The sequence below is a fragment of the Oncorhynchus gorbuscha genome, linkage group LG10, assembly GCF_021184085.1.
Source record: "Oncorhynchus gorbuscha isolate QuinsamMale2020 ecotype Even-year linkage group LG10, OgorEven_v1.0, whole genome shotgun sequence".
Lineage (NCBI taxonomy): Eukaryota > Metazoa > Chordata > Actinopteri > Salmoniformes > Salmonidae > Oncorhynchus > Oncorhynchus gorbuscha.
Window position 1 is genome coordinate 63,007,171 of NC_060182.1, and position 13,904 is coordinate 63,021,074.

The 13,904-nt window shown below is 44.0% G+C and overlaps 1 protein-coding gene across 6 annotated transcripts in view; it reads right to left on the bottom strand.

Annotated features, from left to right (window-relative positions):
* LOC124046335 (myelin transcription factor 1-like protein) overlaps positions 1–13,904 on the bottom strand; it is a 130,471-nt gene that overhangs the window by 30,231 nt on the left and 86,336 nt on the right. For all 6 annotated transcript variants that reach the window (XR_006840993.1, XM_046366603.1, XM_046366604.1 and 3 more), the window contains exon 8: positions 450–584. Coding sequence is in view for 5 of the 6 variants with exons in the window: in XM_046366603.1 (XP_046222559.1) it covers positions 450–584 (135 nt within the window). In the remaining variant the exon portion in view is untranslated. The remainder of the gene's footprint in view (positions 1–449; positions 585–13,904) is intronic.

Consider the following 13,904-nt stretch of genomic DNA (forward strand, 5'->3'; position numbering starts at 1 on the left):
GTGCTAGAACAGTCCCACCATTCACTATTGTACTCTGCCACTCATCTCTGAGGCCTTGTTTCCCACCCCGTCATTAGACAGGTAATCAGTCATAGACTAACACAAGCAAATCCATGACCCTGTGCATGCAAAGGTAATGCCAGGAGAGCAGCTGTAGCCCGCATGACCTCCCAGCGCAGTCCCCACCTGTCTAGCAAACACAGAGCAGCCATAACAAACGTGGATCAGCCACAATAAACACACAGCATTCAGACAGAAACACAGAGAAACCAAAACATGCAGACCTTGCAATGCAATACATCAAACAAACCCTGCAATAAACTGAGAGGCACTGGCTTTGTAAGCAGTGTCAATTCAATTTCAATTCCAGAGTTTGAAACAGACTGAACTGAAACTGAGTTTACCCCAGAATGGGAAACTTAAGTAAAGTGTGAAAGTGCAGTTCTTACTTTCAGGTGGAACCCTGTCTTTGTGTGGACAGCCAGACAGGCTCCGATGGTGAGGGTACAACCCTGTCACGTGACCTGTGCCATCACAGCCCGGTGTCGGGCACCGGCTCTCTTTCTTGTCTCCACGCGATGAATCTAAGCACACAAAAACATAGGGACAGAGAGAGAGAGGGAGAGAGAGATATATATATATAGAGAGAGATAGAGAGAGAGAGAGAGAGAGAGAGAGAGAGAGAGAAAGAGAGAGAGAGAGAGAGAGAGAGAGAGAGAGAGAGAGAGAGAGAAATTAGCTTGCTTCATTGAAAGCAGCACATTTTAACACTTCCAACAAACCCAGTGACCCTGTCAGAACGAGGTGAAAGTCATTGTGAACAGTGTGCTGCTAGTGCGAGAATGCTTATAACCACAGCAACCAAACAACGTCATTTGAATAATTGTCGAGGCTAAAAGCGGTATCACAAACCTGCCACTGATTTCACTAAGCCGACATGGGACCTTGCGGGAACATAACATAAGGTTAGCTACAGTATATCATCGCCATAGTAACAGAACATATTTCACACCACTTGACAAAATCTTGTTGAATAAAGCCACAACTGTAGCAGCGAAGAGCATGTGTTGCCATGTCCAAGACAAAGTAAGTCAGATTTTCTTCAACCAATTATTTGCACTGAAGGTCATTATTGGTCAAAATAAGACACGCACACATGCACACCGGAGGGGATTGTCTTTCCCTTGCCCAACCTTACCCTCTCTATTTCTCCAAACCCGACCAGATAGTGTTACCATCCAAAAGCAGCGATGGCATCGCATGCCAACCGGCATCAGGTGCAACAGCCCACCTTCAAATGTCTTCAACTGGGAAACAAGATCATGGATAGTTCTTTGGTGTTAGGATATTCAGTAGCTACACTCAAATACACTGCAAATACAATGTATATATGGAATTCCATAAAATGATAGTAAGGATCTCAACTGTTCCTTGGCTGATAAGCTGTTTGTGAACCACAAAAACACAGAAATAATAGATGTTCCGTGCGCCATTTAAGTGGATGAAAATATTTGGTAGGGCAAGGGGGAGAGGGGGAGGAAAAGGGTAAAGAGCAAAAGAGAGAGAGGGGATGCATTTCCTTTCACATCTTCCACAGAGTGACAGTCAAAGCGAGAGAAAGAGAGAGAGAGAGAGAGAGAGAGAGAGAGAGAGAGAGAGAGAGAGAGAGAGAGAGAGAGAGAGAGAGAGAGAGAGAGAGAGGAGAGAGAGAGGGAGAGAGAGAGAGGGTTAGAGCGAGAAAGACAGAGAAAGAGAGGGAAGTCAGAGAAAGGCAGGGCCACAGAGAGATAGTCTGCTAAGTCAAGTTTGAAAGGCTTCAATGACCTTCACCTCCACCACTTACTGAATAACCAAAATAAACACAGACACAGGAAGACGGCGTGGTAAAGAGAGAGGGAGGAAAAGACAGAGACAAAAAAAGACAGAGAGAACAATAGAGAGGATGAGACAGCAGTGGAGGCTCCCCAGAGGAAGGGGAGGACCATCCCCAGTGAATTTAATAAAAATAGAAATACTGAAACATTAAGAAAGTTATCCTTTTTAGAAAGAACTATCCTAAATATATTCACATCACAAAATAAATTATTAAAACATACTGTTTTGCAATGAAGGTCTTCAGTAGCCTAACAGCACTCTGTAGGGTAGTACCATGGTGTAGCCAGAGGACAGCTGGCCTCTGTCCTCCTCTGGGTACATTGACTTCAATACAAAACCCAGGAGGCTCATGGCTCTCACTTCCTTTCATAGCCTTACATAGTAATTATGACAAATTCCGGAGAACGTCCTATCAGACTTATCAGAGCTCGTGCAGCATGAATTGACATGCTGTCCACTTGTCAAAGGATCAGAGAATGAAGTACTGAACGCATTGGCTACAGCTAGCTAGCACTGCAGTGCATAAAATGTGGTAATTAGTTTACTCAGAGAGAGAAAGACAATAGTTGAACAGTTTTTATCAAAATAATTAAGGAGAAGCAAAAGAGAGAGAGAGAGAGAGAGAGAGAGAGAGAGAGAGAGAGAGAGAGAGAGAGAGACATCTATATTTGGTTATATTTTTTTAAACTTTCACTTAGCTAGCAAATGCAGCTAGCTAGTTTACCCTACTCAAACACCCGGCTCAGAGATAAATGCTATGTTAGCTAGCTGGCTATGGCTATTCAACACTAATTTGGTTTTATTAATTTATTGCCACCAGGGCCCCGGGTGTGACTGACTGTACACTGTACTACATGATTGTAGCAGGTTTACTAACGCGTTAGTTCTTGTAGCTATTTTGACTATGACATGACAACGATGTAAGCTGTGTGTAACGTTAGCGGCTAGCAGTCATGATATGACGTTTTGGCTCGGAATGTTTTTTTCGCCGAGTCACCAGACAGCTGATGTGTTGTGCACTGAAGTCCACAAGCGAAGGGAAAAGGTGATAAGAGGAGAGCGAGTAGATACTTGCGAGAAGGAATTACTGTATATATATACATTGAGCAAAATGATCATGCTGTTTTCATGTGGCTACTATGAAAGTGAACTGTGTTTGCGGATATTCATACCGCCGATTCTGTTGAAAATAAATCTTAAACAGAAGCAAACGGAACAAAACAGGGATAAACATACCTCAATTTGATCATTTGCAACTGTTGGACAAGATCAGCTGGATGCAGGCAAGCATGTGCAAGGTGGTATTGAATGCAGGGGCACAACTTTCACTGGGGATGGGGGGATGGGTCAAGTTATCTGTCAGATAGCGATATAAGGTGGCAATTATTACTATCTAACAGCCGTTGTTGTTTTGGAAATGTTTTGTAGTCTTTGTTCTGCCCCGTTTCAGAAGTAAATGAACTTGGATAGCTTTCGCCAGCTGATGTACCAATAGAGAGAGAGCTGGCCAAAAGTTGGCTAACATTAGCTATTCTTTTTGCCTCGATCACACTAGACCTGAATCAAATTATGAAACCAGCAGTCAAATGACTGAATGTTGATATTCTGACGTTTTTATAGTGCAATATTAGTCAGTATTGCAATGTAACGTTATTGATCTGTCAGTTTCCTGAGCTAATTCCCTCCTTTTCAACCTGACACAGTAATAAACAGCTCTAACGTTACAGGCGCACTGTAGGGAGAGGTGCACTGTAGAGGTCTGCGTGGGACCAATTTCTTCATCCTGCTCCTGCTCCTGCCAGCACTGCTGGCTTTCTGTCCGACTCCCACTCGCAACAAGAACTGGTCCCAAACCCAACTGCAGTCTAGCAATGTTATTTTAGGTGTATGTGACGCAGCTCTCTTGCCAGCCATGGTCCAAGCAATTTTGCACCCTACAGGCAAAATCAAATGCGCAAGAATAATAGGTTGAATTAGAGATTTGTACATATGGCCCTGATATTCTATTACTGGGCTATATCAGCCAATATGCTAGATGTGCCACATCCTGATCTGTTTCACCCTTGTGCTTGTCTCGCGTATTATCCCCGGTGTATATATCCCTGTGTTTCCTGTCTCTCTGTGCCAGTTCGTTTTGTTTACCAAGTCAACCAGCGTTTTTCTTTGCTCCTATTCAAGGAGCGTTTTTCTTTGCTCCTCCTATAGTCTCTTTTGGTTCTAGTCCTCTTGGTTTCGACCCTTGCCTGTCCTGACTCCGTACCCGCCTGCCTAACCACTCTTCCTGTTCTGTCTTCAAGCCTGCCTATCCCCTTGTACTGTTTGGACTCTGATCTGGTTACTGAACCCCTGCCTGGCCAGACCTCGAGACTGTCCTTCGTCTGGTACTGTTTTGGACTCTCGCCTCTCGCCTGTCCCCGACCTACCTTTTGCCTACCCCTTGGATTAATAAATATCGGAGCTCAACCATCTGCTTCTTGTGTCTGCATTTGGGTCTCGCCTTGTGTCCTTATGAGATGTAGTTTGAAGTGAGCAGAGTTAGAGAAATATGGGTGATCAATATTTAGGCCTATTTCTAGTCAATGTAGTAAACTATAGCCTAGTCAAATGTCTATTTGGGAAGTACATTTCATGGGAAAGATAACTGCCCCTTGCTTCTCCACCCATGCATAGGCTATAGCAGGGGTGGGCAAACTTTTTGGCTCGAGGGCCACATCGGGATTATGAAATTCAACGGAGGGCCACATTTTTTGGAGGTCCAATTGTTGTCCAAATCAATTTGCGGGGGGCCTCCCGAGTGGTGCAGCTGTCTAAGGTATTGCATCGCAGTGCTTGAGGCATCACTACAGTCCTGGGCTCAATCCAAGGCCGTCACAGCTGGCAGGGACTATGAGACCCATGAGGCGGTGCACAATTGGCCCAGCATTGTCTGGGTTAGGAGATGGATTGGCAGGGCGAGATTTCCTTGTCCAAACGTGCTCTAGCGACTTCTGTGGCGGGCCAGGCGCATGCACGCTGACACGGTTGCCAGGTATATAGTGTTTCTTCCGACACATTGTTGGGGTTGGCTTCAGGGTTAAGTGGGCATTGTGTCAAGAAGCAGTGCGGCTTGATTAGGTTGTGTTCCGGAGGATGCACGACTCTCGACCTTCACCTCTCCCGAGTCCGTATGGGACTGGTCCTGTGTAGCTCATATGGTAAAGCATGGCGCTTGTAACGCCAGGGTAGTGGGTTCGATCCCCAGGACCACCCATACGTAGAATGTATGCACACATGACTGTAAGTTGCTTTGGATAAAAGCGTCTGCTAAATGGCATATATTATTATATATTATAGTTGCAGTGACGGGACAAGACTAACTACCAATTGGATACCATGACACTTCCTACGTTTTGCATAGTCCTATAGGATATAGCCGACCTTTTAGCAGGACGATTTGCAGGCAGAGACAATAATGCTCGCTCACTCCTTTTTAATGACTACATGTTTTGATTTGACTTTGACTCCGCACCCCCTACTTCTTTCCAATTATCAATATACAGACACTATCGTAAACTACAGTCTGATCAAATGGAAGTTCATTTCGTATTCAAGTTAACTGCGATGTGATTCTCCTCCCATGTAGGCAGCCTACTCTATTTCAAAGAGACCACACATACTAGGCACACTTTAACGCTCACAACCAACTGGAGAGAGGTAGGCTACTGAAGTTGAAGCAGCAAATTATGTGTGAAAAACGTGATTTTAATACTAGAGGTAGGCTAACGCATACAAAACATCTGTGGGACCCCCCGAAATATTTTCCTCCCAAAGTCGTCTGTCTGACCACACGCTCCCGCCCGCAGCATGAAAAATGCAGACCTCGCCGCAATGATCTCTGTCGCTACCTACAGGTTTTAGCAGAATCAGACGGTGACAGATGTCCCAACAGGGTCAGACAGCCAGGGAAGACCAGTCTACGGAGGTGAATTTGGCAGGACATTAACAATATCATTGAATGACGCAAAATTCCATCTTGAATTGATGGGTGGATCTACAGTAGCTACAGGACAGAATCGTAATCTTACTGCTACAGTCTGGGATCTGGGAATAATGATCATTTCCCTTATTGCCAAATAATACACCAAGGTAATTATTTTTCATGCCTCATTTTAAGAGGACCAGATGGTGACAGGGGCAGGGGCCACAACAGGGTCAGGCAACCAGGTAAGACCCGTCTGTGATGGAGGTGAGGGGGATATTTGCAGAGGAAAAACTTTATTTCCTCTGTGCAGCAAACCCTGGACAAGCCAGATACTATTTTAAGGCAGTCTGACAAACCTCCAAAGTTGATTTAGAAACTATATCAAGGGTTGATAGATGCTTTTCCCCGATGGCATGACACATGTAAAACAAAAATGTGACGAAGACCTGGGAGACTATTGATGATAATGAATGGATACTGATATGTTAGAATGCCCAGCCATGTTCATATAATCTCAGACACAAATTAGTGCAGTTTAAGACCAATATAGAATGTACTATATTCCAGTGAAACTGAATATCATGGACTCAAGAAATTGTACTATTCTGCTGGAGGTTTAAAGCACAAAGGTGACATATTTGCATGTGTTATGGTCTTGTGAAGGCTGGCTGGCTGAATTCTGGCAAAGCATATGTTATTTTATCTCAGCATATCTACAGACTCTACCTTCTCCCCGTTTTTGTTTGCTTGGAAATGTTGATATTGGAGACTGTTATCAAGAAGAAACTGTGTAACCTAGCATTTATAGTGGCTAATACATGCATTGCCATTAATTGGAAGGTTGGTTATCCTCCCACAATGTCAAGTTATGTACCACTAGATTTGATTGATTACAAGATTAAGGGTATACTGTGCAACATTCATAAGGTCTGGATGACTTATATGGATTACAGAACAACTAAAGGAGTCTGTATTGAAAACATTCCCACGTCAGGGGAAATACCTATTTAGACAATCCCTAGCTGCTGGGCTACTCAGTCCTGGCCCTGGGGGTCTGCCATCCTGTGTGTTGTCACTATGGCCTTGGCCTAAATTATTGAAACCAATAATGAATGTTTCACTAAGAACCTAAAGCTGACTGGGGTGTGTCGGGGTTGGGGAGCTGCAGGGTGGTGCATCCCTAGGGACAGGACGGGGCGACCCAGCTATACTGTGTGCAAGTAAAAGTAGCTCTACAGTACTATTAGTCCTATGAGATTAATTATATGGAGGATTTGCTGTTTGTGTGTTAATGTATGTGTTTGTTTGTTTTGTTTCTTTCCCAACCTATCCCTTGGGAATAAAAATAAATAAAGGTGTAAAATGGGAAGGAAATTGTGTTGGGAGAGAGTTGAGTTATTGACCGAGAGACTGAAAACTGAAAAGCAGCTCCTATCTCAAGGCCATCAGACTGTTAAACAGCCATCACCAACATTGAGCGGCTGCTGCCAACATACTGACTCAACTCTAGCCACTTTAATAATAAAAAAAATGGATGTAATAAATGTATCACTAGTCACTTGAAACAATGCCACTTTATATAATGTTTACATACCCTACATTACTCATCTCAAATGTACTGTATATACTGTACTCTATACCATCTACTGCATCGTGCCTATGCCGTTCGGCCATCACTCATCCATATATTTATATGCAATATTCTTATTCATTCCTTTACACTTGTGTGTAAAAGGTAGTTGTTGTGAAACTGTTAGATTACTTGTTAGATATTACTGCATGGTCGGAACTAGAAGCACAAGCATTTCTCTACACTGGCATTAACATCTGCTAACCATGTGTATGTGACAAATAAAATTTGATTGGATTTGATTTGAAATGCTTTGAGAGGCTAGTTAAGGATCATATCACCTCCACCTTACCTGACACACTAGACCCACTTCAATTTGCTTACTGCCCCCAATAGATCAACAGACGATGCAATCGCCAACGCACTGCACACTGCCCTATCCCATCTGGACAAGAGGAATACCTATGTAAGAATGCTGTTCATTGACTATAGCTCATCATTCAACACCATAGTACCCTCCAAGCTCATCATTAAGCTCTGGGCCTTGAGTCTGAACCCCGCCCTGTGCAACTGGGTCCTGGACTTCCTGACGGGCCGTCCCCAGGTGTTGAAAGTAGGAAACACCTCCACTGGTCAGAACTAGAAGCACAAGCATTTCGCTACACTCGCATTAACATCTGCTAACCATGTGTATGTGACCAATAACACTTGATTTGACTAGACTGGTGGGAGTCGGGCGTGCATGTCGCTCGGGCTGCCTGGTCGGTCTGGCTGAAAGTTGAAATAGAGTATGTCTTAATAAAGACGTTTTTTCAAGAGTTGATCATTTGTTAGGCTATTGGTTAAAGGAGCAACACAATATCTATTAAAATAATTACCTTTTTTCTAGTTCAGTCGTATTGATCACTTCAACATATTTAGTAAGGATCTCTTACCTAGCTTGATGACTGTTGCCATTTTTGCTTACTTTTTGTTCTAAATAGAGATGGCATATTGGATTGTGTAAAAATGCAGGGAAGGATCTTTAGGTGCCCAAACATATTCTGGGGGAGGACCACCAGCCCCCCACCAGGTTATCCCCCCCCCCACACTTCTAAAACCAAAGTGGAGCCCCTGATTAAATGTGTCAGTGTCTGTCGCCTTGATTACTCAAAATTCTCTCGACATTCATAAACTTTCACTCATAGGCTAGGTTGTAGCAACCTGATGATGGGTACAGGGAACATTTATGTACAGGAGTAGACTATCGTGTAGCCGCCTAGACCTATCGATGTTACATTGAGCTGAGTGAATGGAATAGGAATGAGAGTCATCCAATATGCTGCAATAGAAATAAGGCCAGGCTCATAAGAAGAAAAAAAATGTATCCTCCCTCATCTTAAACGGCACCGACCGCCACTGAAGTACAGATACACCTACTCATACATAGTGAGTCACCCGATGAGTTCCCTATGACTCCATAGATCAGAACACGACCCTCATTACCTCCTTGTACATTATTAAGGCCTTCCTCTTATGACAGTCTCGTATTAGGATACATACGGTTGGTACACTGTGTCTGTGTCGTGTCTGGCTCTCCCCTTTTACAGGGTACGACTGCATCAGACAGTGGGGACTAGGCCTGTTTTTATACTGAGAAAGAACTGTTAAGTCACAGTTCATAATGGCATGGTAAATGGCTTTCCCTTGTGTCACTTATGCAGTCTGAACTTTCAATCTATGCTTGTTTAAAATAAATTACATTCCAATAAAAGGAACACACATGCACACACACATCACGGCGGCTCTGCCTGATGCCGCCTAATGGAGGACAGTGAAGAGTGGAGTACGTGAGGGAGCCAAGTGGAATGCATATTAGAAAGCAGAGGATATCGATTGTGGCTGGAGACAGGTCGCGCTTTTCATAGCAAATGGACCCCATTACCATACCATCTCCGGATAATTAATGTGCAGCCAGTGGGCTTGTCGTTCGTTATCGCTCATTCTGATACTGTTCAATTTCCATCTCCCCGCCTGGTGCTTTTCCCTGTCAGTCCGGCTGGGCTCTCCCCTCGTAGTCATCACCTCCGCTTCACTTCTAAATCACAGACAGCAACCCTGGTCAACGAGGTGTCTGCTGCTATCTCACCAGAGGGAAGATGTTATCGCGACACTCTCATTATTCTTACATTAGCCAGATACCAGGTACATGCCGTGCCGCGCATGTGAAATTAGCATTTGTGTTTTAATATGCCTGCTGTGAAGGAGGATGTTCATATTGGATACTCTCTTATCTGACCTGTTTTATGTGTGTCTATAAAACGCCTTCCCTCCTTATCTTATAGTAGAGGGTGGGGTATCAACCCCTTGGTATGAGTGTTCCATGCCTGTCGGACGGGAGATGGAATACGGTGAGAAGAATCACTCTTCAAATGATCTTGGAGAAGCAACCAATTGTAAATGTCTTTTTTTTTCAAGTCAGAACTAAGTATGCATAATGTCCACACTTATCTGTCAGGGCAGATACGCCATTAAGATATTGTATCTGTCAAACCATTGGGTCTGAAACCAACCACCATAGAAGAAGAGCATGTCTCATATACAGTACGGAGGGGTAACACTAACACCCAATATAAACCTAAACCACAACACAAAGACTCACTAAATTAACCATTCTGCAGGACGCAGTACAGTTCTTCCTCAAATCTCATTTCCCCAGAGTTGACTGTACACAGTACCCAGTTCCCTTCAAGAGGCAGCTCCAGCAGCCTTCTATTTCATAGCTTCCAGTCCCTCTGTGGGTTTAAAAATAGGCAGCTTCAACCGGGGCTGCATTGCAGGCAGGAAGGGATGTGATTTGCAGTCCTAACGGTCCGTGCAGATTGCCATTACTTATGCCTGACAAGCCTACCCTCTGATGTTGTCATGCTGGCCTATTTTAACAACATAAGCTGTTGCTGCTGCTGCAGCCGCTGCTGAGATGCCAGTCTTCAAATTGGCTGCAAAAGCTTGTCCCGAGGTCACAGTGAGGTTCGCAGTAAGCATGTTAGCCTGCCATCCCTACGTCTCACAGACAGAGAGGACATTGGGAGCCAGGGACTGATTGGGGTTTATTGAAACACATACAGCGGCTTCGGAAAGTATTCACACCCCTTGAAGGTATCCACATTTTGTTAAGTTACAGCCTTATTCTAAAATTGATGAAAACATTTTATTGTCATCAATCTACACACAATACCTCAGAATGACAAAGCAAAAAAATAGTTTTTCGATTTTGTTTTTGCACATTTATCACATAAGTATTACATAAGTATTCAGACCATTTACTCAGTACTTTATTGAAGCACCTTTGGCAGCGATTACAACATCGAGTCTTCTTGGGTATGACGCTACAAGCTTGGCACACCTGTATGTAGGGAGTTTGTCCCATTCTTCTCTGCAGATCCTCTTTTAAGCTCTGTGATGTTGGATGAGCAGCGTTTTCAGGTCTCTCCAGAGATGTTCGATTGGTTTCTAGTCTGGGCTGTGGCTGGGCCACTCAAGGACATTCAGAGACTTGTCCCAAAGCCACTCCTGCGTTGACTTGGCTGTGTGCTTAGGGTCGTTGTACTGTTGGAAGGTGAACCATCACCCCAGTCTGAGGTCCTGAGCACTCTGGCGCAGGCTTTCATCAAGGCTCTCTCTGTACTTTGCTCCATTCATCTTTGCCTCGATCCTGACTAGTCTCCCAGTCCCTGCTTCTGAAAAACATCCCGAGAGCATAATGCTGCCACCCCCATGCTTTACTGTAGGGATGGTGCCAGGTTTCCTCCAGACGTGACGCTTGGCATTTAGGCCAAACAGTTCAATCTTGGTTTAATCAGACCAGAGAATCTTGATTCTCATGGTCTGAGAGTCTTTAGGTGCCTTTTCACAAACTCCAAGTGTGCTGTCATGAGCCTTTTACTGAGGAGTGGCTTCAGTCTACCATAAAGGCCTGATTGATGGAGTGCTGCAGAGATGCTTGTCCTTCTGGAAGTTTCTGCAAACTACACAGAGGAACTCTAGAGCTCTATCAGAGTGACCATTGGGTTCTTGGTCACCTCCATGATCAAGGCCCTTCTCCACCAATTGCTCAATTTGGCCAGGTGGCCAGCTCTTGGAAGAGCCTTGGTAATTCCAAACGTCTTCCATTTAAGAATGATGGAGGCTACTGTGTTCTTGGGGGATCTTCAATTCTGCAGACATGTTTTGGTACCCTTCCCAAGATCTGTGCCTTGACACAATCTTGTCTCGAAGCTCTATGGACAATTCCTTCGACTTCATGGCATGGTTTTTGCTCTGACATGCACTATCAATTGTGGGATCTCATATACACAGGTATGTGCCTTTCTAAATCATCAATTGAATTTACCACAGATCAAGTTGTAGAAACATCTCAAGGATGATCAATGGAAACAGGATGCACCTGAGCTCAATATTGAGTTTCATAGCAAAGGGTCTGAATACTTATGTAGATGTTTAGTACATTTGCTAAAATACAACCAAACATTTTATTTAATCCATTTTAGAATAAGGCTGTAATGTAACAAAATGTGGAAAAAGCCAATGAGCCTGAATACTTTCCAAAGGCACAGTACAGGTACTGTTCACTCACCTCAGCAAGGCGAGAGAGGTAGTGTGGTGTAGTCAAATGGCTACTGTTGTGGCAGCATACCCAAAGTATCTTTGGGTCCTCGTTATAAATATAACAGTGGCATGTATTATTGGATGCCAATGGAAGCCATGCATCCCCCCAAAAATGTACAACCCCCCCCAAAAAAGACATAAAGTAATGTGTCTTGAGTCTCTCTGTGTTTCATAGTTTTCCTTCAATTTGCAAGAGGCTGAATGTATCTCACCGTAAATAGCACCCTTCTGTATGTGATGCTCTCTGGTCAAAAACAGTAGGATATTGTTTCCGCAAATAGCATTGAATGCACGGGAGGCCAGCGAGCATTTGGCCTCCCTTGATAAAGAAGGTTAAAATAATAGCCAATCAGCGTTGAGCTAAACTGAGTGAACTCAGCTGTGAATGGTTCTGGTGTACCAACAAAAACATTTCAAGGGAAGCTAGTTTGGACTTGGCTTCTCACCAATCACATCACATAAAAAGCAAAACATTCTTGACAGAAAGAACGTGCAAGTCGCATCTCGTTGCGTCGTTGTCCTTCGGTGGCTAGCTACTAGCTAACTAAAATTGTCCCTTTCCTAAATTTGCTATGAATGGAGATATGGATTTGGAGTTTTACTTAATTCTCCGTACTGGCCAATGATTACAAGGGTGATTCTGATCCAATCATTTTGAAATGTTGATGTTCAAATGGAGCTGCAATAGTGGAGGTAGCTCCTGTTTTCTCTACAACTTGCAGAAACTCTCCATGGTTCTAAATCAATAGTTGTTTCGTAGTACGAAAATGTTGGAAACATTAACTTGCTTGACCATGCTTTAGGTCATTTAACTGTTTGTCACATGCAATATGCTTTGTGGACTTTACAGGACGGAGGTTACTCTCCGGTTTTGTGATGAAGAAAAGGTGTGGTTGTATTTATTCTGCCACTGGGCCTTCTAATTGTCTTGGCCTTAGGCCTATATACACTACATTACCAAAAGTATGTGGACACCTGTTCGTCAAACATCTTATTCCAAAATCATGGGCATTAATATGGAGTTGGTCCCATCTATGCTGCTATAACAGCCTCCACTCTTATGAGAAGACTTTCTACTAGATGTTGGAACATTTCTACGTGGACTCGCTTCCATTCAGCCACAAGAGGGTTAGTGACGTCAGGCACTAATGTTAGGCGATTCAGCCTGGCTCGCAGTCAGCATTCCAATTCATCCCAAAGGTGTTTGATGGGTTGAGGTCAGGAGTTGAGGTCAGGGCTCTGTGCATGCCAGTCAAGTCATTCCACACCGATATCAACAAAGCATTTCTGTATGGAGCTTGCTTTGTGCAAGGGTGCATTGTCATTAAATGTAAATGTAAATGTCATGCTGATACAGGAAACGGCCTTCCCCAAACTGTTGCCACAAAGTAGGAAGCACAAAATTGTCTAGCATGTCATTGTATGATGTAGCGTTAAGATTTCCCTTCAAGGGAATTAAGGGGCCTAGCCCGAACCATGAAAAACAGCCTCTAGACCATTATCCCTCCTCCACCAAACTTTACAGTTGGCACTATGCATTCGGGCAGATAGCGTTCTCCTGGCATCTGCCAAAGCCAGATTCGTCCGTCAGACTGCCATATGGTGAACTATGATTCATCACTCCAGAGAACTTGTTTCCACTGCTCCAGAGTCCAATGGGGGCTAGCTTTTCACCACTCTAGCCGACGCTTTGCATTGCGCATGGTGATCTACGGCTTGGTGCGGCTGCTCGGCTATGGCTGCTTGACCACTTCTTCCAGACGTCATTGCTTCCAGAGACAGTTTGAACTCGGTAGTGAGTGTTGCAACATGCGATTTTTACACACTTCAGCACTCAGCGGTCCCATTCTG